We start from the raw sequence: 27,127 nt of genomic DNA on the forward strand, positions 1-27,127 counted from the left end.
TTGAAATAAAACCTTTGTTTTTTCTTTTAATGAAAAACTAGAAATTCAGGTAAATTAGCTTACTGTAACAAGGTTTTACTTAAGGTTGGACTTCAAGTTTGGAACATTCTTGAAAGACATGTTGTAGCACAGTCACAGTTATATTATGGTCCTCATGGATAAGTGTAATTCCCAGCATTATATGAAATAATGCAGTGTGACCTTTTTAAAAATGTCATACAGTAGTTTTAATTCTAAACCAAGGACATTTCACCCAAAGTGTGTTAAGCAAATTAGGGGAGTCTGAGAAATTTCCCTTAAAGCAGTGATAGAAAAAATTCTGAGCATATGTAACATTTTCTCCTTTTACCTTTTATCCTTAGCACCTCATTCTTCAGTGTATCTCATGTGTTCAGAGTCTCTTAGGTTTGTTACTGTTTCTTTTATTAACTTGTTGAACAGAGAAAACAGCTTTTCAGCTTTAAGGGAGAAAATTGCTTTTGGAAATATTTCAATTTATTTTTAGGTGCCTTAACTATTATATCCACTAAGGGTAATACTACACCATTATGATCGTACTTACCATTAAATACTACTTATATTAAATACTCTGCTGAACGTATGCACGCATTCACAGGATTCCTAATTTTAAATGGGAAATGGAAGTTAACATGGAAATTCCTATCTCAGTCTTCGAAGAGAGCAGCTGTGAATTTTATAGTCACAACAATTATAGATTCCTCTTTTAAGTAAATATGCTTGTAAACTGAGATTTATTTATGTCTACTTTCTCTCCTTTACCCGTTCACCCAGTCCTCTATAAAACAGCTAAATGGCAGGGTGTGGGAAAGGATTTCCATACATATCTTTTCCCCGGTTCTAGAATCCACTTCAGGCGTTCGCAGATTATTTCCTACGTTAGTATTCTCCCTTTCACCTTCTCTTTTATCTCTGCTGTTCTCTATGAAGCAGAATAAAACTGAAATTTAAAAAATTTTCTGATGGGTTATTGTTTTTAGAGTGGGGAATAGTTATCCCTGTATTGGCTAAAGTCCTTGATATACCTGCAACAGTAATTTGCTCTCAGATGGTAATGGAAAATTACTTACAGCCTTTTTGAGTTCAGTATATTATCATTTAAATTTAGCTCTCAAAACAAAGTAAATTTGGCGTCTCTAATGTTTAAAAGAATTCTTTCAAAAATAATAATAAATTGAAAGAATGAGAGAGACACGTTACATTGTGTTTATACTTCATTTTGGTGAGTATTAAGTTATGCCGTTGCACTGAGATTATAAAAAATATATAACTTCTTAATTAATTTTTGATGTCTGTACTTGGTACAAGGTACTTACCTTGTGGGAATTCCTTCTTTGAAAATGAGAGGGATGGTAAGCATTTGATTGTCGTACTTTATGAAGCACTGTGTATGTGTTGATTTGAATTAGACACATAATCTCCTACAACTTTTTGAGGGAAAAATGCAGTGAGACAATACACTGTTGCTGGCTCATGAATTTAGTAGAGTAATAGGCATAGAGTTGGGCGAGCGCTCTGAACCAGGGGTTAGTAAACCACTTCCCGTGGGTCAAATCCAGCTTGCCACTTTTTTTTTGTAAATAAAATTTTATTCAAACACAGCCACGCTCAGTGGTTGCCTTTGTACCACAACAGCAGAGTTGAGTAGTTATGACAGAGACTGTATGGCCTGCAGAGCCTAAGATAATTGTTATCTGGTCCTGTACAGAAAAAAATTGCAGCCCTTGTTCTAGATATTTAATTCCTACTTTTAAGAGCATTGAATGATATGTGAAGAGGGAAGCGATTTTCTGATTGTTTTCCTTTAGTTGAAGATACATAAATAAAGGCAGAAAATTATCACTGTACTATTTTATATGGTCTTATCAAGAGTCTAAAAATGTTGATGTTTTATGTATGTGATATAATTTGCTAATTGTGCCAAACTTATAGTCTCATTTGTAATTTTTTACCAGTGATTTGCAGTTACAGATTCCAAAATGTTGCCTTGTGACAAGAAATGCAAAGATATGAGATCACTGTTGCTTAAAATTTCTTTGTATTTTTATGATTATCACCTCGAGTTAGAGTACATATGTGTTTACTATTCATGTTATTTTATTCCACTGGGAACACATTAGCCACTAACTAATGCTTTGAAAACCAATCTTGAAAACTGATAGGATAAGACTTTAGGATAGTAGATTATGACCGAACAATGAAAGATTCCTGTGAGAGAGTGACACACTGTTGTTATTTATTGGAATAACATTTCAGTAATGGACAGCTCAGTATTTCCTTTTTATGTATTCGGTATCTGAAGACGTTGCACACTTATTATTAAGTCCTAGTGTTAGATATATTTGAAAGCTTTTTCCAAGGGACTCATTCCAAGGGACTTTTGAGTCCTTTCTGGGTAGGCACAGCTAGAGGCAGTATAGTCCTGTGGTTAAGAGCATCAGCTTTGGCATTAGGGGGCTCTTAGTTCAACTCACAGCTTTACCACTTCCTAGCAGTGCAGCTTACAAAGATTACCTCACCCTTTTAATCTACAGTGTTCTCAGCTGTTAAAAAAAGAAGAAGGGAAATAGATAATAGTAGTACCAATCCCACAGGATTTTTGTGGGATTGCATGAAATGATGCATGCAGTTAGTATAGAACAAGATAATACAGGAAGCAGTTATTAAGTTTCACTTGCTGCTTTTAATTTTATAGATGGATTTAAATGAATTCTTTCCATTTTATTTTCTTACCTAACTAAAATCTTATTTATAAATGATATACAAGATTGAAATCATTGTGATTGATAAGTGAGATTCTGTGTTAGGAAAATTTTCCAGTATTTTGGACTAGAATATTTTAGTAATGGACATTTCCCAGTATAATAATGAGAAGAACCCAGGGAGGAAGGTAGCATAATTACCAAGTCAGACTGCTCCCTAATTCTTTCTCTTTCTTAGTTTTCTAAATTTTTTTTACTTGATTTCAGAATCATTGCGTCAAATAATATTTACCAAAGAAAAGCAGAATTAATGAATTCTCTCAGTAGTAAGCCATTCACTCATAAAAGTATGTTGAGAACCATACAAAAAGATTTCCCCTCTTTTTTCAGAAACATAAAATGTACCTCTTAAAATTAAGGCAAAAGAGCATAAACTGTTTATATAAATTCAGTAATTTATAATAAAGACTATGAGTTTATGCACTCCTTTAATGAACTTCAGTCTTTTAGGAGGCGGACACTGCTCTAAAAGCTTAGGATGTAGAAATGACAGACCTAGTATCTGCCACTGGAGAGTTCACAGAGAGTCAACACACAATATTGATACAGTGTGATAAGCTTGCTAGAGGCAGCACAAGATGCTGAGGTGTACTATAGGAGAGAGGTACCTAATTCAGTGTGTGGTAGGAGATGGTAAGAGAAGCTTCCTAGAGAAGTGCCACCTCAACTGAGCTAGGTATTCCAGAGTTAGGGAAAGGCATTTACAGTCACTGGGAGAACGTTATCATGCAGTCGTGTATTACTGGACATGGCAAAGAATAAATATGGACCACTGCTAAGCAAGAGCTAGAGATGTTGTTGGAGGACGAAATCATTAAGATTCTTTTGTGACCTGAAGGGATGTCTTTCCTGAGGGCCTGGAGCAAAAGTGATGGACTTAGACAGAAGAGGGAGCAGAACTTCTCTTTTTAATGATCTCTTTGGCATTATTGTAGAGGATGGATTGAAACTAAGTCTTTATACGGAGGTATTGGTGAAAAGGTTCTAGCAGTGATCCATGAAAGATTCACAGTGGAAGTAGGGATGGAATTAACAGATTAAAAATAGAATCTCTAGGATTTAAAAGGTTCATTTGAATGTAGGGAGGAATTGAGAGGGAATAGTATGGAATGACATGTTTTTTAACTTGTGTGACTGGTTAGAAAGTCATGTCACTTACTGTGGTAAGGATTTAAGTGGAGAAGTTTGTGAAGGTTGGGACATGTTGAATTTGAGATACTTATATAGATTGCCAAGTAGAAATGCTCAACAGGTTGTGGGAGCTCAGGAGAGAGATCTAGGCTAGAAGATTGAACTGGGGAATCGTTGAATATGGAAATTGATTTTTTTACCTCATATGTGTAATGTACAAAGGCTGAAACTTCAACTTTAAAGCAAACTAAAGAGGAGAGGAGTCAATAATTAAGACTGAGAAAGAGCTGCCTAAGAGGCCGGGAGAAAAATAGAAAAAGAAGCGGTGTCTTAAAAGCCAAAGGATTAGTATTTCATGAAAGGTAGAAAAACCTAAAGTAAAATTAGTAAAATTAGAACTGAAAGGCATCTTTTGGATTTGGCAAGGCTATTCATGAACTTAAGAAAAAATGTTTTATTTTAGTTTTAGGGGTAGAAGTGAGATTGCAATGCACAAAGGAAGGATTGGGAATTGAAGAATTAGAGACGGTATAGATTAATCTTTCAAAACTTGACAATTAAAAAAATAAGCTATTTTCTGAATGTGGTGTATTACCACTGAACATACTTTTATTGTATTGTATTGTCCTCTGTGTTGCAGTGAATTTGTTTAGAGGTCTGTCTCTATTAAGTTGTGAGCTTCCTAACAAAGCCTTTTTCTTAAACCTTTTTAGGTCTGCAGTGCTTTACGGAGTGTCTGGTGCATACAGTAGGCAAACAACAAAAAGATGAATGAATGAACCAGTCAGTTAGAGATACAGAATTGAATAATGTCCTTTCTTGTAAGAAACTTCTGTTAGGGAAGATATATACAAAAATGTCTGTAAGACGAATTCCCTTCTTCTACTGTGCTTCATTTACACTGGTCTTTTTCTGTGTTTCAAACTCGCAAAGCCCATTTATGGCTTAGAGCCTTTGTACTAGCTATTCCTTTTGCCTGGAATTGTCTTCTCCAAAATATTCCTGTGGCTGATTCCTTTTTTAGCAGCTCTGTTCAAACACTGCTTTCTTAGAGACTTTTCCCTGACTACCTTCCTTCCTCATACTCCATCATTGTCTATCACATTACCTTACTATATTTTTCTTATAATATCTGTCACTGTCTGAAACTCTTATTTTTTAAAATTAGCTTTTATTGTATTTTCTTACTAATAAGCTCCATGAGGACGGATAGGACCTTGACTGAGTTGTTTATGACCACTGATTAAAGTAGGCATCCGTGAGTTATACTGATGTAAATAAGTAAATAAACAATTAAGTGAGAAAGAAGGGAAAACTCCTATTTACAGTGGAATGCCAACTGATAATTGTAGAAAGAATGGTGGTTTGGCGACTATCATAGTGGTGGTTGATTCATTTGTGCGTCATTGCCGGAGGCTAAGACTGGTAGATGCTGGTTTGAAGATCTTAGCATAATCTTGTATGTCCCCCAAGATACCAAGTTAATTAATTAAAAGGGGAAAAAGTGCAACTTTGCAGGGGAGAAACATGGGAAACATTAACAAGACAAAGTTACTAACTTTCCTAGTGGCGGGATGGGTTGACATTGTGCGTCCTTGGAAGTGGTACACTGAGGACAACACAGCGTCTTGTCTGTGGGGCTCCTGCCAAGACAGGATGATCTGGGTCTGGTCATTACTGAACATTGGACAGACTGAGGTTCAGGGTCATCCTATAGATGTAAGGTCTGTATTCTTTATTAACTTCTGAGGACATGAAACACAGAGAAAGCCTCAGGGAAATACTCCAGATTGAAGAGACTTAAGTGACAATGCAACTAAAATTTAACATGTTGCTGTATGGGGTCCTAGGCCAAAAAGGAAAAGGGAACGTTATTAGGATAGTTGACAAAATTTGAATGGGGCCTGTGGATTGGATGGCAGGTTTATCAATATTGATTTCCCAACTTAGGTAGACGTGTGTCTTTGTTTTAGAGGAATGCACACTGGGATATTTAGAAGTGACGGGGCGTCAAGTCTGCAGCCTACTATTAAATGGTGCAGAAAAAGACTAATGGGCAGGTGTGTGTGTGTGTGTTATATGGAGAGAAAGGAAAGAAAGGTGGTGATGGAGCTGATGCAGTGAATTGTTAATAGTTGATGAATCTGAGTATGGAAGACATTGGTACTGCTCTTGAAACTTCTGTAAGTTTGAAATGCAAAATTACTTTTTAAAAGTACATGGGAGGTAGCGTAGGGATGATACTGTATATTCAGTAAGTTTGGTAGTAATGGAAAGGAGAGCTAGAGTACAGTAATTTATAGGAAGGTAAATTTTTGAAAAACTGGGTCAAGAGTTACAATGAACAGATTCTGCTTTTCAAAGTGAAATATTTTACCTGATAAGAGTCTTGGTTAGGGACTGGGACTGGGTTCTAGAGGTGAGTGATCAAACCTGGTGATAAGAAAGAGTGATGAATGGGGGAAAAGGATTGCTGATTAGCCTTAGCCTTCCAAATAAACAGGAGTTATGAATTTGCAGTGTTGCAGATTTAGTGTCCTTGTCTTCTTTTCCATAACGGTACTTGGCATCTGGGAGCAGGATAAGATCAAGTGATGATTACATTGATACAAGGTTAGTCATTGGTGGTTTAGGTGGGCAAGGGAGTGAGAAAATTTGGCGTGTGTTGAAATGATTGACGCTGGAGTTTAGGGTAATTTGTAAGGGAAATGAAATAGGGGTCTGATAGATGGGTAAGAAAGAAAATCAATAGCCTCTTCTTGAAAAAAACATTGAACTAAATTTAAATTACAAGCACTTTTAGCTGCCTGAATAGGCTACTTTTTAGTTTGAAAAGAAAATGACATTATAGTATGCATAACCATATACACGGTGTTTTTAACATTTAATTCTGTTTGTTCTAATGACATCAAGAGGTGAAATCTGATTCATAAGCTGTGCAGCAGTAGCGAGAAATGAGAATTCTCTTTGTTGATTCTGCCAAGGACTGCCAAATTCTCCAAGACACTGTAAGATTAAAAATCACCTAATTTATCTTTATGTCAAAGTAGTAATCTTTGGTTGGTCTCTTCAATTGATGCTTCTCTTTTAGCAGGGAAAGCTTTACAGATCTACTTTTTAATTTTAAGGTCGTCTGAGCAGAATCAACCTGCTGTACTGTTTCCAAATGTGTGCAGTTTTCTGCTCACAGAAGTCCACAATTCTTTGTCACTTACTGTTCCATCCTGTAAAGTAGTTTTCTTCATCATGAATGGTTCACATAGTTGTTACCTCTAATCTTCTAGCTGTAGTTTAAATAAATAAATACATATATACATAAATAGTTCAATTAAGCTCTTTAAAACTTGTCTTCCAGAAACTTTAAATTTGACCTTAGGTTCTGCTTTAGTTTTTACATAGAATTTAAGTGATTGAGGAAGGCCCTGTGTCTGAAGTTGTTTCATAAAATTTTCATATCAATAGGTAGGACGTTTTTTGTAGATTTTAAGGAGCATTTTAATACCCAAGCGCATGACAAAGTAGAAAGCCATGTCACAGAGACCTGTCGAACTTCCTTTACCAGAATACCAAAAGCAGATGTATACAATACATTTATTGCCTGGGCTTATCTATAGAGAATGTCAGTGTTTGTTTTTATTTATCTGAAGTTTGCCTCTCACACTTTATTTTGAAGAAACTTTGAGTTTCCAAAAGGGATTCACAAAATAGGAACCTCTTTTAGATAGACATAAAATGAGAATTACCTGCAGTGTAAGAGATCTAGTTGTACGCTGGAAGGAAGGGTCATTAGTGCCACCAGTCTACTTAAAAGTATTAAAGAAATAATGATTCCAGAGTAAATGTCTGATTCAGTTTCCTTCCTGTTGTCCTAAGCTACAGAGTATGTTGATAGTTTTAAAGGCACTTGCCTTAATCATTTTGTGTGTGTGTGGCTTTAGGTGTGGCTGTGGAATAAGAAAATTTATAGGATACTTTAAATTTGTAAGTTTAGGCAAATCTAAATTTGTTTAAGTTCCACCCTTTATCAAGCCTTTTCACAAATAATATCTACATTGTTGTTTATTCAGGATAGAGATAAGGTGCTCTTTCAGCTTGGCTTTATCTTTGCATTGATGAGATGTCTTGACATTTAAGAGAAAGCAGTGTAAATTTGATATATCTCATTTGTTTGGGGATTTATGTAAGCTAAAGCTACTTGTTCTTTTTGTTATCTTTATACTAGGTTGGATGTAAACAGACAAATGATAACATATTAATGAGTACTCTTTCATGGTAATTATGACAATTTTACATGATTGAAAAGTGAAACTAATGATCCACTACTGTCTTATATTTGCTTGGCATTAACCACTAGCTTAATATTATAATTTGATTAAAAAATGAATTCCATAAAAGCATCTTCAGTTTTCACCCGTTCGTGTATTTCTTAAAACTTATCGTGGCAAAATATTATAGTGACTATGCCTTGTCTGCTTAAAATTCTTCAGTAGCTTCCTCACCAGGTTAAATTCACACTCCCTAACAGGCATTTAAAACCCCTACCTTCTATTACCTTCCTCAGATAAAACCTTTCCAGCTTAATTTTTGTTTCTAGTTTCCCACGTATACTTCGTACTCCCAACTTTTCTCACCTTGCCAAATCCCCAGTCCTAGCAGCAACATCTAGATGTTACTGAAAATAAATGAATACTTCGTTTTCCCCTAGGCATTAGAACTTTGCTTAAAAAACTTGTCAGTTGAGATTTTTTTTCTAAAATCATGCTATCTAATTTTAGCAGGAAGTTCACTGTTGCTTCCAGGTTTTTTCCCTTTTTCTTGTTGCTCTTAAAATTCCACCACATTTTCAAACTTTGCTCACCTTTTTTTGGTTCCTTCTTTGTTTCCCCCTTCTCCACTTGAAGGAAATAATCTTCAGATATTTGTCTTACTTGCTAAGGTTAGAATCATCTCATTTCTTCGCTGCTTGCTTTAAAATTGCTATCTCCACCATACCTCTTCCCCCTTCATGCAGCCTAGGAGCCTATATGTCCCTCCTACCAAGGCTGACCCCTGTGCCTGTGTTGTCCATCACTTTCTTTTCACCATTTAAATAACATTACTTTTGCTTTAATGTCCGTACTGTCTTTAATGTTTTGATTGAAAACTTATAATGTCCTACTCTTTGGTTTATTATTGACTTTACTAACATTTGAGGTAGGCTTCTGGGAAGAAAGATCATTTGTTCAAATTCTCTGCATTTTGGTCTTTTTAAAAAGAGTAGTTTTATCAAAGTTTAGTTCATCCTTCCACATTCAACTTAAACACATTTATGGTGCTTTAAAAAATGTTTTTCCAGTAAATTTGATTTTTCTTCTTGTCTGCAGTCCTTTTCAAACAATTATTTATGTGTACTTGTATTTCTGATAGTCATTTTAAAAGAATTTAGTTGAATTTTGTCAAATCATATTTAGTTTCACATTTCCATAAAAACAGATGAATGATCACAAGTAATGAATGATGAAATAGAAGTTGCCTGAGGATGCTTTAGGGTTTGGTTTGAAATTCTGCCAGGAGTTCTGTGAGCAGGGATAAGGGCTGGGGACAGTATACTACTTTATATCATAGAAGAGGATAGTGAAGAGAGTGAAAGTACGATGAAAAATCTCTCTCCTGCAATTTAATGGAAGAAAAGAAAGGTTAGTTGGGATACTACACACTAGGGGGAATTGTGTACAGTGGGGTTTTTTTAAAACAAAAAAGTTTTGGTTTTTGGTTTTGTGGGGGTTTTTTAGTACTTGTCTACATAAAGCAGAATTATAACGTAATATTAAATTAGTGAACTTAATAAACTCAATGAGAATATAGTGGAACTTTTTGTTCAATTTTAATTAGTGAAAAGTCACTGGAAGCTGAGTTTAGATAACAGGTTGCCCCTGTCCTTTTCATTAAAAGCTGGCATTTTGGTCAAAAAGATGTGTGGGTTTTGTTTGTTTGTTTGTTTGTTTTTTCTGTTAACATGGAAAATATGTGATACACCTTCTATAGTAGAATATACAGCAGACTCTTAATTCAGATACATAAGAAATAATGAGATGACATGATTTTACTCTTTTCATATATTCTGCCTGTATTAGCATACTTAAAATTTTATTTTGTGAATGTAGGTCAGAGGCAAATATTGCCTTAGTTTTTAGAAGGTAAGCAAATGAAGTGAATAAATTGACTTAATTTGTGGAATTTAGAGAAATTGAGGGTTGAATAAATGTTTTAAATCCTTTTTTGGTTGTCCAACAAGTACCTAGTGCACTTCCTTGTGCCAGGTGGTATTGTAGACCAGCTTTCTGGAAATCACAGTCTACACACAGGCTCCTTCTTCATTTCCCACAGTTGGCAGGGATGTAATCCTCATCCTTTTTGTTCCCCCAAATACCTGTTGTAGCCATCTCTTCTGATCCTTCTCTTCTATAATAACAATATTACCATTCTCTCCTGCCTGTACTATTTTAACAACTTTCAGCTGGTCTCCTACTTTCTCGCCTGATTCATACTGATTCCGGGATGATCTTTGGAAAACAAATCTGATCCTGATATTCACCTGCTTGATCACCTTAAGTGATCCCTACTACATACCATATTCCTTAGTATCCCATAAAAGGTCCTTCACAGTTTTTCCCTGACTTCATCCTCTTACCTTCACCTCACACTTTAAGTTAGCTTACAGACTACTTGTAGTTCCCTGAACTTCTCACATTTTCATGCCTTTGATCATACTTTTCTCTCTAGTTGCCATCTGGAATATTTGTTCTTTTTAAAATAATAAGAATATTATTAAAGTAAGAATAAGAATACTACCAGCAACAGAGGCAGTAATAGTAGATAGTCCACATATATATATAAATACGTGTATATATAGCTTTTACTCTATGCCAGGCGCTCCGCCTTCATTTACTCATTTATTTTTTGCGACAACCCTATGAGGTAGGTGTAGATTAGAAGAATGAGGCAAAGAGGGTACATATAACTCTTCCGAGGTCAAATGTGTAGGAAGTGGTTGCACCAGGTCCCATTCTCTCGCTTAATGGAATTCTAGATACGGTTGGATTTACTTCTACCTTTTTACTATGAGTTTCTGTTCGTCCCATCTCTTTTTTGTTCTTCTGCTTCTCTTTTACTGACTTGTGTTAGAGAGACATTTTTGATGTAATTTTAAATTCTTTTATTGATCTTTTAACCATTTTTTTCTTGACCTCTAGAGTCTGTGCTCTTAAGCTACTACATTGTATTGACTGTCCAAGCATCACTGCTTCTGGATTCCTTTCCAGATTCTACCTCTCCACGTTTGAGGAGAAACAAACTGCTCTCCTTTTAGATCTCTACTGATTAACAGTATAGGACTTAGGACATGTTATTGCATTTATATTCATCTGCCTTGCTTCTTAAGGACAGGAATACTATGTCTTTATTCATCACCCTTGAATCTCCAGTGTTTGGCACATATTTAATTGCAAGGCAAATGGATAAATGAATGCATGAATCACTGAATTTTAAAAAGGAACCTTGGAGATCATCCAATTTAACTTCCTTATTTTATAGATGAAGAGCCTGAGATTAAGTGAACGTGATGGGAATACCAGATTTTAATGTGAATAATTCACCAAAGTTAAGTTTTATTACTAGTCTTCAGTGGTTGGTAACCCATTTAATTTGCTTCAAAGGTCAGTCAGAAGACCTGGTTTTACAGTTAATTGAGAGTGCTCTAGGTAGTGTTGGCAGAGTGTGGTTTAAGGTACAGCATTTAACATATTCTGTTAATACTGTGTTTGTGATCATTTATATGTCATGTCTGTCATCAGTATGAAGCAGATACTTCTCTGTGTCACTTGCTTTTGTAGATCCTCTAAATACTTTCTAATATCAGATAAAATTGTGTGTGTGTGTGTGTATTTTTTTAACAAATTAGATTGGAAGATGGTAAAGAATTCTAACCTACAACCTTTGCAATTTTTTGATAAATTTTGAATCTGGGGAATGGCTATATGAGGTTAATGGTAATATTCTCTACTTTTTGTGTGTTTAAAACTTTTTAATAAACACTAGGAGAAAATAGGGAGAGGTTGGTAAAAGAGTAAACTTTGAGCTATAGGATGAATAGGGAAAATTAGAGAAGAAAAAAAAAGTCAAAGGTCTTACTGCTGCATTGGCTAAGTGAAAGTGAAATGTTTATTTGTAAATATAGGAATTCATAGGAAACTCTGTATTATTTACATTTTCTTCCTGAGCTTATGCTGCTGTAGCAAGCAAGTAATGTATGTATTTTTATTGACTTCATACAGATAAAATTAATTTTTTTCTTATAACTGACGGGTGATTTTATATGTAATGTATTTAGCTGAGGATCAGTGATGGGAAACTCATATGTATTATAGATTTTGGCTTCTTAGGAGAAAAAGCTTCAAATAAGCTTCCTTTCATTTTTATATTAACATAGATAGGATTAGTCACTGTTGTGTATTACATTTGTTTTGCAGTTATAATTTTGTTATTTTAGATGTTCAGATTCTTTTACAAGGTTCTGTATAGAGGCTACCATATAGGTAGTGGGTAGGGGGGACCATAGGTAAATGTTAGCTATTGCTAACATCCTACGTTTCCTGTTAGATGATGGGCACACGAGTATTCTTTATAAGTGAATAATTTAATAAAATAAAGAGTCTTATGTAGAGGAAAATTTGTAACACAAGTATTTAACACTTTTTAGTACTTAAAATTATAATTTTTGGGAAGTGGATGTAACAGATATGATTTTTTAAATCTGTGTTAAGAATTCCAGTTAAAATTTACAGAGTTAATTCTATTAATATCCATTTTCATTTTAAGGGTTCTGATGACTGTCTTGTGAAAATCTGGGCAACAGATGATGGGAGATTATTAGCTACTTTAAGAGGCCATGCTGCTGAAATATCAGACATGGCTGTAAACTATGAGAATACCATGATAGCAGCTGGAAGTTGTGATAAAATGATCCGAGTCTGGTGTCTGCGAACATGTGCGCCTTTGGCTGTTCTTCAGGGCCACAGTGCATCTATAACGTCACTACAGGTAATCGTTTTAATCTCTGCAAAATCCTCGTTGGTTATAATTTAAAGTAAATTTTTTTTTTTTTTTTTGCGTTATGTGGGCCTCTCACTGTTGTGGCCTCTCCCGTTGCGGAGCACAGGCTCCGGACGCACAGGCCCAGCGGCCATGGCTCACGGGCCCAGCCGCTCCGCGGCATGTGGGATCTTCCCAGACCGGGGCACGAACCCGTGTCCCCTGCATCGGCAGGCGGACTCTCAACCACTGCGCCACCAGGGAAGCCCTAAAGTAAATTTTAAGAAGTCACTTTTATAATCCATTGTATAAAGCCAACTAAAATGAAAAAAGGAGTATTTCTCTTTTCTTTATAAATACATGGACTTTAAATAACATGGTAGCCGTGACCTTTGTCAATTCTGAGTGTTCTCTAACTGTTAGTGTTAGTTGCTGTTTGTATGGTCAAGATGGGTTTATTATCTGGACTGTGTTACTCTTCTTGTAAAAAATTTTTTTCTTTGTTTTTCAGTTCTCACCATTGTGCAGTGGCTCAAAGAGATATCTATCTTCTACTGGGGCAGATGGCACTATTTGTTTTTGGCTGTGGGATGCTGGAACCCTTAAAATAAAGTCAGTTGCTCTTCTATTTCATAGAATAAATGTGTATAATTTAATGGTTAAAATCACAAAAGTATGAAGTAGTCAACAATAGGAATAATTTTACTTTTTTTTCTCCTTGAGTAAGTAACAAACTCATTTTGTCTCTTCACTGACCTCTTTCATTTTTATGCTTTTCTTTTTGTTTTCATGCTTTAAAGAAAGATTTTTGTTAACATGTTTATTTCTTTTTTCTCTTATCTTTTTTCCTAGCCCTAGCTCTTTCAGAATATACCTGTCTTATTACCACTTCTGTTTTCTATGCTGCAGTTACATATCAGTAACTCCTTTTGGTACTGAGAACATAATCTTCAGAGTTCCTAGTTCTGTAGAAGAATTGTAATTATTTCTGTTATCGCATCTATAGACTGGATTTTATTGTAGACTAGGGAAATTTAGGAAAATGGAATCATTAAATTTTCACTAAACTACATCAAGGTAGATAGATGCACCCTTCCCTCTGCCCCATAACAGCATTTTGCATTTGTGCTTTCACCTATAATAATATCTTGGTTTATCAAAATAAGTTGTCTGGACAATATTATGTTTAGATTAAGGACACTGAGGCAAAGAAAAGTTAAACAACTTTCCCAGAGTTAAAAGTTTTTAAAAATGGCAAGGCCAGGACTGTAACATTTCCCTGCCCTCTGGTTCTGTGCTGTGTCATGCCACCTCTCAAGTGGATATAGTGGGAGAAGTGCTGTATTTACCCCATGGAAATCTGTGAATGAGGAGGTAGTGCATACAGTGATTCCATAGTGTTGAAATGACCATCTCTGAGCTCTCAGGGTAAAAAGTCATTCAGATTAGATATATCTCAATAATTGTCTCTGACATCTGTTTATAAACTATCAACCCAAGTTGAGTTATTTAATAAAATAATTTGTGCATGTCTTTGTTATTTCGAAACAGTAATGTTTAGATAAACCTCATATGTGTGAACATTCCTGAATAGTGCCTCTTATGGCAGGGCATTTAGGGGGCTGTGGCAGCATGGGTAGCATAATACAGCAAACTATACTTCTTTTGCAGAAAGGATTGTGATCAAAGACTTGGTTCTTGGGAGAAAGCAAGCTGATTTCACTTTAGTTGCATTCTTAATATTTAGAATAGTAAAGGCTTTCCGTAGGCATTTAGATAAAAGTTGAAATGAAATGTTTCACTCGTGTATGGACAATAGCGGTAGTTAATTTTTTTCTCCTTTGAGTATTCTTTACCTCCTTATGGATCTGATTTTGATACCTTCGTCTTTTCCTGTCTTGTTTTTGAAGAAAAAGTGATCAGCAATTTTCGAATCAGCATAGGAAGAAAAAATGTGTTTACAAAATTAAGCTCTCACTTTGTGCTTCTAGAGGATTACATTTCTAAGTACAGTAATATTTATTTGGAAGTGAGAAGTGATGTATTCCATATAAGTGATTTTTTTCAGAACCTTTATGTAGATTCACTCATAAACCCACTACCCTAACAATTTTTTTCACATAATTTTAATAGCTACATTATATTCCATTGAGCTGTTCCATACTTTGCTTAGTGATTTTCCTATTTTTGGACGTAAAAGTTTTTTCTAGTTACTTATAAGTAATATTCTTTTCTATTTGTTATTATAATTGTCCCATGAAAACTTTTAGGTTGAGTTCAGACATAAGAGTAAGAGTAATTTTCCTCACACGCAGACTTTGAGATGCCCGTTTTCCTTTCTTTATGTATACATGGTTGATAACTGCCGAAAAAATGTGGCCTTAATTACAAATCAGAGGCAAAAATTGTATTGAACGGTAATGCTTTTGAATAATCTTTGGGGTAAGTGACTTCAGCAACCCAGTCTGCATTAATTGAAAGAATCAGCTCTATCAGTAAATGAAATCTGTTTTGGAAACCCAAATCTCTTAATAAATTCACTTTTATATAGGGTTTATGTGTATGGTAACAACTCCCACTCGTAAAGACGCTGCTTCTTAGATGAGTAATTTGAGTGGCTGGTTGACTCGAAAACTGGCTCAAGAGATCTCTGAGTAGGAGGAAGGTGTCCAAGCCTAGACAGATGTGAGAAAAGAATTGGAATCCTAAAATGTGCAAATGATAATAATGATTACAAATTCTTATTAAGCACTTAGTCTGTCAAGTCTAGTATTAGGCACTCTATAACTGTTATCTCATTAATTCTTATGACACCCCTATGAGGAAGGTATAATTATTATCTTCAGGACAGATAGGAGAGAAAACTGAGGCAAGTACTGGAAGTGCACTGTCAGGACCTCCTCTTAACCACTAGGCCAAACCAAATAGCAGTTATTTCTTGATGGACCATCTTGAACTGGTTGAACCTAATTAAAATACTAACAATGCTAATAATAATTTACTGAGTGTGCTGGGCACAGAACTAAGCACTTTATGTGCATTAAACTCATCTAATTCTCTCTGGGACTCTGAGATACGTTCTCATGTTTACCCCCCCGCCCCATTTTACAGATTAGAAGACTGAGGTACAGAAACGTTAACTTGCCTAAGGTCACACAGATAAGTGGCAAAACTGGGAACTGAACTCAGAGAGTCTTGAGTTCTAGGCCTTGTCTTGAAATATTTCCTCAAATGTACATTTAAAAATAAATATGTGTACCTGCTTATCTGTTTTTTTCTCTTTAAAAATACTAACATTCGTTTGAAATGACAATCTCATGATTGTATGATTATTTGCATGTTCTGGTTATGAGTGCTAACTGGTTGTTTGGCACATGTATGAGCAGTTGTGCCAAAACTTAATAAAAACGCACCTCCACAGTCTACAAGGAACTAATGGAAGTAGTGCATTTAGTTGCCTTCATAGTTTCAGATAAATTTACTTAGAGTTAATTTTCCTCTGAATAAATGTTTAGGTTTTAAGAGTGTTTTAGTAAGTTTCTCTTTCTCCATATCAGTTATGCTCAGGTGTATCAGAGCCTGTGAATATTAAGAAAATTTACAAATTTATTTTTAAAAATTTTAGAAAATACTTTTTGTTGTGTTCTATTGTTCAGAATATATAATGGAGAGATCAGAAGTATTTTGTACTTTTTTTCCCTAAATGACCACAAGACTGAAACCGTTCTGTGTTCAATAGTTGTGGATTGTGAAAGTTATGCAGTGCACTCTGGTTGAAGGCTCTGATTATTTTTTAGTTCTCTCTCCTAATATTCTGAGGAAAAACTTGGTCAAAGTATATGTTAAGAAGGGCTTTAAATATGATCACTGTATTGGAACATTACTTATACATTGTACATATATTGGAGCTGGTATGGGTAAAATCTGTAATTTAATTTTCTTTAGTATAGTTGGCACTAAGCATTAATGTCAATAGCATTAATATAAAACATATAATCTGTAATATAATTATACAATTAATGTAAGTATAGTTGAGTGTGACCTATTTTCTATAGATCACTATTTTAAATGAGCATTATAGTTGATGTGAGAGTCAAATAGTCTTCAGATTTTCACTAGAATGTAAGATTCTTAATTTTTGGAGTCTTAAAGGGCATATTTTATAGAAAGTAAACAGAGGGAGATGTTTAATTAACACTGTCTAATATTGAAAAAGTTTATTGATTGATGGTGTATATATGCCAATGAGACAGCACCTATTTTGCTAGTTTGTTCATGTTTACAAATGACCTGTATTTCCTTATATATTTGTGCATTGCTATTCTGCTGTGTGAAACTGAGAACCTGTTAAATTGGATTAGATGATTAGAAGTGAGTGTAACCAATAACTACATGCCAGGTGTGACAGTGGCTTTGTTTCATGTGTGGATGGATTGTTGTATAATCAGGAGCTCCTGCAAAATCTGTATCTGAAGTTTCCACAAGATCCTGCTGATCATGACACATAATGATGTTGAACTTGTTTTTAGGAAGGGAGCCCTCTGTTGCTTCTTATTTAATTTTGTCCTTCTGTAGTTATTTTTTGAGACAGCTGAGTTCTGGTGTTGCTGGTCCCTTTGAGATATTTTTAATTGGTTATTTTTTGTATTACAGTCCGAGACCTGCAAAATTTACAGAGCGCCCTCGGCCTGGAGTTCAAATGATCTGTTCTTCTTTTAGTGCTGGTAAGATTTTTTTTCTTCCTAATTCTCCACTTAAAGTTGTATAAGTTGTATTCCCCACTTAAAGGGTTCTAGTGGAACACATAAAATTTTGGAAAATACTTACTGTTGTAATATAAATCATATTCTCATGCGCATACCAGGGGATGATCGTAAATTAGTTTATAAGTATTTGAACTTTGCTCGAGTTTAGCTTATATACTTATTTGATTGAGTGTATAAATGATTAAGATTTTTCGTTAAGAAGACCATAATTCTTTGGTAGGAGGGATAAAATAGTTTCAGAATTGACTGTTAAAGAATAAATCTTTGAATAATTATCTCTTTGAAAGAATAAATCTTTGAATAGTTATCTTTTTGAAAGAAAAGCATTTTTAAATCTGTTTTATATTTTTATGGATTTTGGAGGCACACATAGCTAAGTAAAATAGGTTGATAGGTATTTGTACATCTTTATTAATTACTTTGCTCCAGATTATTCTTATTCGCTCTTTAAAAAGTAGCGGTATAGCAATGCTAAGATTCCAATTATGTTTTGAGTTTATGTAACAGCATTTTGAATGGATATTAGAGTCTTTTTAAACAAATTATGATCCAGAGATTTTAAGCAAATTGATGAGAAAATGAAACACGAATTAATATTCCTAATACCAGTTCCTTCCACGTTTATTTCCGGTTTTACCTTTTCTTTTCCTTTCGTAATTGTGGAGAGCCGTAGTACCTGAGATAAGAGATTGCAAACTGAGGACATGAATCTATTTTTGCCATACTAATATCTAAACATCTGTGATTACTAGCTTCTAGATTTCCACTGCTACTGCCATGAGGACAGTTTTACTTCTAGTAGTAACATAATTATGGGCACTACATATGCTTCAGAGTACTCTAGATGCAATTATATATAGCACTATCTTCAGCACTATGGGAGGGTATTGATTCCAAGAGGGAGTAAATTGCATATACAAATAACTGTAATGCAGAGTAGAATGTATTTGCTACAAGACAAAGTCTGAGTGAGAGGTCAGAGGAGAGCAGGCTTATTTGATTGCAAGTCTGTAAAGCCTGTAGTGAAGGCACTGGGCCCTAAAAATTTGATAGGATTTTAACAGATGGGAAATGAGGCAAGAGAGGGATTTCAGCAGAATTAAAAGACATGTTTTCTAGTAACGGTGACTGATAATTTTAACGTGATTATGTAGTTACTTGGTGAAATCATTTGTTAGAAGAAAGCTTCTATAAATATTGAAAAATTCTTCCCAGGCAAAGCTTATGTTAGCAAACTTTCTTAATTTCAGGTTAGATGTATTATATACATTAGGATAAGTATGAAGAGTTTTAGAATGAAATATTAGTCATTCAACATATATTATGATAATGTTGCTTGCATTTATTATTTAATTCCCAGAGATTCTGACATTGTGTCTTACTCATAAATGTTTGGTGTTATTCCTCAGGTGGAATGTTTCTGGCCACAGGGAGCACAGATCATATTATTAGGGTTTATTTTTTTGGATCAGGTCAGCCCGAGAAAATATCAGAATTGGAGTTTCATACTGTAAGTATTGCTGAAAAGAGTTAGATGAGTACAATTTAAATGAGTCTAACGGTTTATATTCAGGATTCTCTTTTTTGTTCATCTGTTTATATATAGGACAAAGTTGACAGTATCCAGTTTTCCAACACTAGTAACAGGTAAAATAATTATTTTTGTTTGTCAAATTTAATTCCAGTTTTTAAATTATGAAATAAAGACAATTCTTATGGTCAGGTTTTAGTTAGATTTGTATATTAGCCACCTCAAATAAAGATCTTGACTAGTTATAATGAAAAGTCAATATAGCCTTCACATGCCTGTGAACACATCTTTATGTTTTATCTGTAATAATGTTAGTTTATTTGGCCACTGTTTTTTTAATAATAGGGACTTTTATCCACCCCACATATTTTCTATACATATCAAAGTGTAAAGAAACTTAGTAGAGATTGGAAATGTATCATAATGTAATATTTGAGGCAGAACTGTTTTTTGGATGATAAGCTTAGATGACATTGTATAAGTTTTCTCATGTTCTTGTTTTAAATTAAAAAAAAGAGATTTCTACGCCTGATTAGAATGAGTCAGATTCTTTAATGTTGAAAGGAAAATCTGTGTTTTTCCATTGGAAAATATCAATTCTCTTTCTAAGGTAATAAATAGTGGCCTTGAATCACTTTTGAATGTTATTTGTGAGACCTAGCTGTGCACATTAGAATGTGTATATGTATCTAAAATTTTTAAAGCCCATGAAGTTTCAGAAATTCTTAGATTCGCAGAGAATATCAGATAGAGTAATTTCTATTATATTAGAATGCTGTGTAAGTAAAGATGAATACTGTCTTTTTTAGCATTTTTAAAAACATAGCTCTGTTGGAAAGTGCATTTTGGTAGAGCACATATGATTTTTTTATTTGGGGGGTGGGCTCCTTTGCAGGTTTGTAAGTGGCAGTCGTGATGGGACAGCACGTATTTGGCAATTTAAACGAAGAGAATGGAAGAGTATTTTGCTGGATATGGCTACTCGTCCAGCGGGGTAAGAGATCAAATTTGAAATATTACGTAGATATAGCTAGAACATTTAAAGTTGTAAAACTATATTACAGGTTGGTGTGACTCTCAGCCTATAGATGTATGTATCATAAACCATGTTAAAATGATTACTTTTCTGTAACAACTAGAGGTGCTTTTGGAGATGAAGATGTTGATTTTTATAAAATGAATCTTTGCCCTGTTTGAGAAGACCTGCTGCATTAATGATTCCTTTCAGTTCAGTTTTGTTAAGAGGAGGATGATAGTACTGTAAGAAGAGCTGCGAGTTTTACTAGTTTTTTCAGAAAGCAGAACATATTATAATGCTCCGTCTGATACAGGGATGATGTGGTATATCCACTGGTTGTCTCCAGCCAAGAGAAATTATACTACACGTTGTAACTGTTATTTTGGTTTTAATATTTTATCATTTTTCTCTGTTTGTACTTGTGTGTAGTAGTCTCGGATGGGAGAGCAAAGTAGTTAGCAGGGCATGACAGCAACAGTAAAAGATGGCGAGTGAGCAGCATGGCACAGAGTTCCTGGATCCAGAAAGAGTTAAAGCCAGTACTATTTCCTCAAGGTCCTCTATTGCTAAGGACTTAGGAGCACTGGGATCCCTGACTTCGTGCAGTGATTTTTGCCATCGTTCTTTGTTGGTTCAACAATAGTTAGTTATCCATGTTAATAAATGTAACCTATAAGAAAATACATTTAGGTTTTTGTCATATTGGTATTGTAATAAATAATATCAGTGTAAACAAATACTGCCTCCATCACTTTCAGCCAAAACCTTCAAGGGATAGAAGATAAAATCACAAAAATGAAAGTAACTATGGTAGCATGGGATCGGCATGACAATACAGTTATAACTGCAGTTAATAACATGACTCTGAAAGTTTGGAATTCTTACACCGGTCAACTAATTCATGTCCTGATGGTGAGGAAAAAAGACTAATTTTTATTTGGTATAAACTGAAGCTGATTGTAGAATAGAATATTTTCATTAAGAAATAAAGTCTTTTATATTATCTGAGATCTCTTACTTGTTGGCTGGGTAACAGGTCTTTGTGGGAGAATGGAAATAATTTTAAAATGCACTTAAACAGGTTTGCCTTAGAAATATACAACTTGCTATTTTTTTAGTATGTAGGGCCGGATCAGTAAATAATATTCTCAGGTTTCATCAAATGATAGCAAATCCCTGGACAGTGATACTAGCTCAGCTTTGTTATTATACATCGATAAATTTGAAGATTTTTACCACTTTAATAATTCTTAAAACTCATATTTTAGAAATGTTGTCCTGTTGGTGTTTGAGTTTTGTTTTTGTCTTTTAATATTTGTAATGCTTTGCCACTTAAAAAATATTTCAGGGTCATGAAGATGAGGTATTTGTTCTTGAGCCACACCCGTTCGATCCAAGAGTTCTCTTTTCTGCTGGTCATGATGGAAACGTGATAGTGTGGGATCTGGCAAGAGGCGTCAAAATTCGATCTTATTTCAATATGGTAATTATCAGTCTCTTCATTTTATGGCTGTTAAAGACCTGGGGAGTTCTTGACACAGGTCCCCTGCATATCACAAAGGAAATCCATTTAAGAAACGGCTCAGACATTGTTTCCACTTTAAGTTTTAAAAAAGAGTTACTATTTATTCCATACTTCTATTGAGATACTAAATTTAAAAGAAAATTGATGTGTGTGTTACAATACTTGTATATTGTGATAACTAGTTTAGTTTTTAAAATACTTTTAATAGTGAAACTTTGATGAGAAACTCACAAGTATGAAAAGACAATATAGAGAAGAAAAATGTTTGGAAAACCATGTGAAGAAATCATAAATAAATATTTATATTGTGTTATTGTATTTCATCAGCAGTCCTCCAGTGCAACAGAATTTGATTCAAATATATCCATTTTAAAATTAAAGCCAAAGCAACAGATATTCTTGCCTTTTATCAAGTTATGGTATGTTAGGTATTTATTTGGGTTAAGCCCTTTTCCCTCCACATTTTGTTTCTTGTATAGATACTTAGCATATTTTGCTGAGTATTTGAATTGCAGTGGTTTAATATCACAGACAATTCGTGCAGTGTTTCCACTCTAACTACTGTATGAAGGCAAAAGCGCTCCGCTCCTCAAATGCTGCTGTTGTGTATCTAGGCATACTTTTTTTGTCTACTTCCTATATATCAGGGCTGCCTTTCAACAAAGAAAACAAAAAGGAAGGCATGTGTTTCTACTATTACAGCATTTTTAAATTAAAAAAAAATCAATTATAAAAACCTCTAGTAATAAATCATAAAGCAATACAATGAATAGTGTGTGGCCAGAATTATTTTGCAAAAAAACTATTTGACAAAAAACAAAAGTCATTTGTAAAATATAATGGCTTGTGAAAAATTTCATAAAAGTGACACTACTTGATTGATAATCATAATAAAGTGACTTCTATGTAGTAAGCAAGCAGAATATAAAAGGAATTTTTATTAGTGAAGAAATAAACTTTAGCTGTTGTCGTGGATATGCCTTAGTATACATAAGGTAAGATACAATTGGTCAAATTCTTATTTTTCTAAAAAGACAGTGTTAATTATTTGGGGTACAGGTGTTACTGATAGATGGATTTCCTTAGTGATTATGTGTATAGAGAAGAATTTTTAAAAAGCGAATATTTAAATATGCTCGTAAAGAATTTTTTCTTTTCTCCTCCTCTGTCCTTGCATTTCTGATTTGCTTCTTTTTGGAACATCTCTGCTGAATAAGAAAATAAGTCATATCTCAGTTTGGCTTTATAGCTTCAAAAGAACACAGATGGCGGGCTATACATGTTAGTTTCATATTTTCAAAGGTCATTGATGTATTAGTAGAGTGTTTGGAGGGAAAGTGTTCTCTCATACTTGAATATTGCTTTCACCTTTAAGTTATAAAGGTGAATTTTTCCTCATCAGGTAAGTTGATCACACTAATATTCCACATATCAGTAGATATAAAAATTGCAGCACCTTGAGATTGAAGTGACTTGCTCTTAGACCAATAAAAATTAGTGATATAACCAGGAGTAGAAGTCAGCCATATTATGTTGTATGCTCTTTGAAATTAGGTAAGGGATTAGTTACATTACTGCCTTAAAAAGTATTATTTGCTTAATAAGAGTTTTAGATAAAGCTATTTTCCTGTTCTTTCTATGAATAAGAGAGAGGAAAGACTCTAAAGGGTGGAAGAAACCAATTTTTGTAATAGTAGAACTGGATGGTATCTATTGAATCTTCAAACTGTGAGAAAAACAAAACATAGACTAAAAAGGATTAAAAATATATCTTGCATTTAAAAAGCTGGAACATAAGCTACCCCTCATCACATTAAAATATAGATACTCACTTTAATTTTTTGCATGCTTTTTAATAGCTTCCAAAATCCTTCTACTTCAAAAATACTCAATACCTCATTTGGGTCTCATGAAAACCTTGTAATATAATTAGGGTAGATTTTATTGTTACTGGTTTTATGAATGGAGAAACTGTATAGAGATGAAGTGATTTGCCCAGGTTTACGTAAATCACAAAGCTATCATACGGGCATTTGGGGTTTAAACCCATGATTTTTGTCCCCTGCTAATGTGTTCTTAATGCTATCTCTAGTTGTGGTTGGTCATTACATAGCTAATTCCCCAGCTGTGTCCAGTTAGTGATATGTCCAGGAGGAAATTGTTTTCATGATGATAGTAACTTTGAGTAGATCTTTTGAGATCTTATTATGTAGCTTGATGATTTTTCTGTCTCTTAATTTACAAGTTGCCGAAGTGCCCTACTTTTTGCTCTTCACTCCTTTGTTCATTTCATTTTTTTTTTTAATCTATAGGCAGATAGAAGATAAAGCATCCAGCATTGCTATTAAGAAAATAAAAACCATTTGAGGGAGAAGTAGAAGCTTGTGTTCATTGTCTGCTATCATGAGTGTTGAGTTTTGGCTATAGTTATAACTATTTAGCTGTGTGTAGCTAATCAGTAAGTTTTTGAGTTACTAAAATAACAGAAGTTGATCAACTACAAATTCAATCCATGATATTAAATTGTACTAGTAATCATAAGTTCAATTTAATAAGTACCTTTCGATCACCATGTAGAGGGATTTGTTATAGTATCTTGGATGATTTAAAGATGAATAATTCTAGTGGAATATACCCCATTTCTAGACTAGAAACTGTAAAAGTTTACACAAAGTATTGAGATTAAGTAATATTTCATTTGAGTTTTTAGACTGAAGCTTATAAGTATTGAATAAATTCACTATTACACCTATGGCCAGAAAATAAGGAATGTAAACTGTACCTTTAAAAGAGCAAAAATTCTATATACAAATTCTTAAAAATACAGGTTTTTATCAAGTGTATTTTGAGAGTACTGCTTTAATATTAGTCTTTTTATGATAATTGAATTTTCTACTTGAAATTTATAATGCTTTGCGAAAAGTAATGAAACCATGTAACAAATAATTATTTTATGTTAATCAGCATTTTACTGCACTTTCCTTACCTATTACAGAAATTAAAAATCTTTAAAAAAATTTTTAGAATAAAAAATATATCTTCAGTGGTTTCAAAGGTTGAATGTTTTAAAAGTCCATGTTTGACGTATGGTAATTGCATTTTAATAGATTTATTAATAAAGTTAATAAATTTTAAAATATTTTGAAACATTAACATTTTATTGTAGTATGGTGCGTGATATTCATCATTCAGATAAATTTTCTAATTCCTTTTTTCTTTTTCCTGTATCAAGTACAGTTTTTAAAATATTTTAGCACCACCTAAATCTGTAAACAGATTAAAAGATTTAAGATTGAGAGTTGAGATAAAAATATTTAATTTCTTATATGCTTACATAATCCCCTAATTCATTTCATTTCAAAATCTTATAAATTCTCAACTTGCTGGTAGTGTTGTCTAGAAAAACTGATGGGGTTATTTTCCTCATTTTTATTGCTAGCTTTCCTCTTAATAGAGGATCTGAATGATTAAAGCAGTTGGGGGTGGGTGCTCGGTTTGTTTTTGTTACTTGCAAGAAGTGTATGATGAGATGATATAACTCAGGGTATCAAATGGGATAGACAATACATGCTCCTTGCACTCCCCTGCCCCTCTGCTGTTTCACCTTTAACTAAAAATAAAATAACGTAAAATTTCAAAAGCATTTGTTGGAAAAGCATAATATGTAAGGTGGAAGGCTCGAGCCTTTCTTTCCTTTTCTTTTAATGAACCAGAGAAAGAAGCTAAAGAGAATATTGTAGAGAACGTTGTGAACATAAGATAACTTTATTGTTTTAAAAAACCTAAATTCTAGGCCTTAAGCTTTACTTATTTACATTCGTCTACTAACTCCGTCAATTATTCATGTTTCAGCTGAATAGATCCTATATAGCTTGAGTATTCAGGGCAAAAGTTGAGTATTTGGGGATATTTTATTGAAGACTGATAGTGTATATTAAGAATATTTCAAACTATTGACGTATAGTTGAGCAAGCCCATGTTCTGTCTTTGGATGTGACAGGAGGTATCTTGTTTTGATAAAGAGTTGTTCTAAATTCTAGTTTAAAGGCTGTAAACTCCTATTAAATGCTAAGAGGCAGATAAATTATTTCACAGAATAACTTGAAAATGTGTGCAAACTCTCTGAACTAAAGTTGAGGGTTTTTGTGTTATATTCCCCATTCCCCCAAAAGAGGTAGGCAAGTTTAGAAGTTTAATACAACCATAAATGTTCCTAAAATACAAAGTTGTTTTTTATAGCCTTTTTTCCCCTTTAAATTATCACAGTACAGCTAAGTTTTAACTACAAGTTTAATGAAATGAGTATTAACTTAATTTGAAAAGATATGAAAAGTGACTTTGAAATTTCTTAGTACTATGCCATTTTATTATTAGGTAGAAAATAAAGATGTTTGGAGTGGGATTTGTAGCTTTCCTCGTGTCTCTGGCACTTTTGCTTTATCTTTTCTGCTCTCTTTTCTCTATTTCTATTGTTCTAGCCGTGTCTGTCTGTCTGTCTCTTTCTCTCCATATCGTTCTATTTCTGTAATGTTATTCAAAGCTCTAGTTTGTTGCCTTTTGTCTGGTTTTGATTTTAATTGAAGAGTACAGTGTCTCTGGCTAGAAAGCAATTCTACTGAATTTGATTTTTGCTTTGCTTTTGTTGTTTCATGGGTAAATTCCAAATAACAGTTTTCATTTATTTAATTAAAATTTCCTTATTTTTTATAATTGTTAACCTTTCTTTTACTTGAGATTTTAAAAAAATGTTCCAGTGTCCACTAATCCAGAACAATATATTTCTCCTTGCAACGTTCCAAACAAGCAGAGGCTGCCAATCCACCACTCAGAATTTTTGCACATGCATACTTCTGACATTAACATGTTCTCAGTGTGACCTCTAGTTTAGTTTTGGACAGTTGTAGCTGCATGTATCTAGGAAAGGGAGAAAGAAGCTCAAAATAGGTATATCTTGTATCGTGTTCTCTTGTGAATCAAGATTTCAAGACCTTTCTTTCTCTTCCTCTCTCTTCCTCCATCTTTCTCTTTCCTTTTTTCTTTTTCTTTCTCTCCTTCCTTCCCTCTTTCGTTCCTTCCCTTTTATCTCATTACCTATCTATCATCATCTAACAAGATGTCATATACCTGCACTCTGTTTGTTAAAAGGATTTTTCTGATGCTTCCATTCTTTGTTTCAGCCTCTCTGCATAAGAAATTACCTTCAGTCTTCTGATTATAAACTTCAGTTATTGTCATTTTCTTTCAGGTTTCTGGGGTTCTTTAGATTCTGTCTCTTTCTCATCTATATCTTGATATCAAAAACATATC

At 33.9% G+C, this 27,127-nt stretch overlaps 1 protein-coding gene across 1 annotated transcript in view; it reads left to right on the plus strand.

Annotated features, from left to right (window-relative positions):
• Window positions 1–27,127, plus strand: part of PHIP (PHIP subunit of CUL4-Ring ligase complex) — a gene marked incomplete at both ends in the record, with an annotated part of 122,283 nt that overhangs the window by 34,669 nt on the left and 60,487 nt on the right. Inside the window, 8 exons of the mRNA XM_079716072.1 lie at window positions 12,768–12,989; window positions 13,492–13,592; window positions 17,634–17,704; window positions 19,156–19,256; window positions 19,353–19,393; window positions 20,173–20,271; window positions 21,054–21,207; window positions 21,644–21,778. Of these exons, the coding sequence (XP_079572198.1) occupies window positions 12,768–12,989; window positions 13,492–13,592; window positions 17,634–17,704; window positions 19,156–19,256; window positions 19,353–19,393; window positions 20,173–20,271; window positions 21,054–21,207; window positions 21,644–21,778 (924 nt within the window). The remainder of the gene's footprint in view (window positions 1–12,767; window positions 12,990–13,491; window positions 13,593–17,633; window positions 17,705–19,155; window positions 19,257–19,352; window positions 19,394–20,172; window positions 20,272–21,053; window positions 21,208–21,643; window positions 21,779–27,127) is intronic.

The sequence above is a fragment of the Hyperoodon ampullatus genome (assembly GCF_949752795.1).
Source record: "Hyperoodon ampullatus genome assembly, chromosome: 12".
Lineage (NCBI taxonomy): Eukaryota > Metazoa > Chordata > Mammalia > Artiodactyla > Ziphiidae > Hyperoodon > Hyperoodon ampullatus.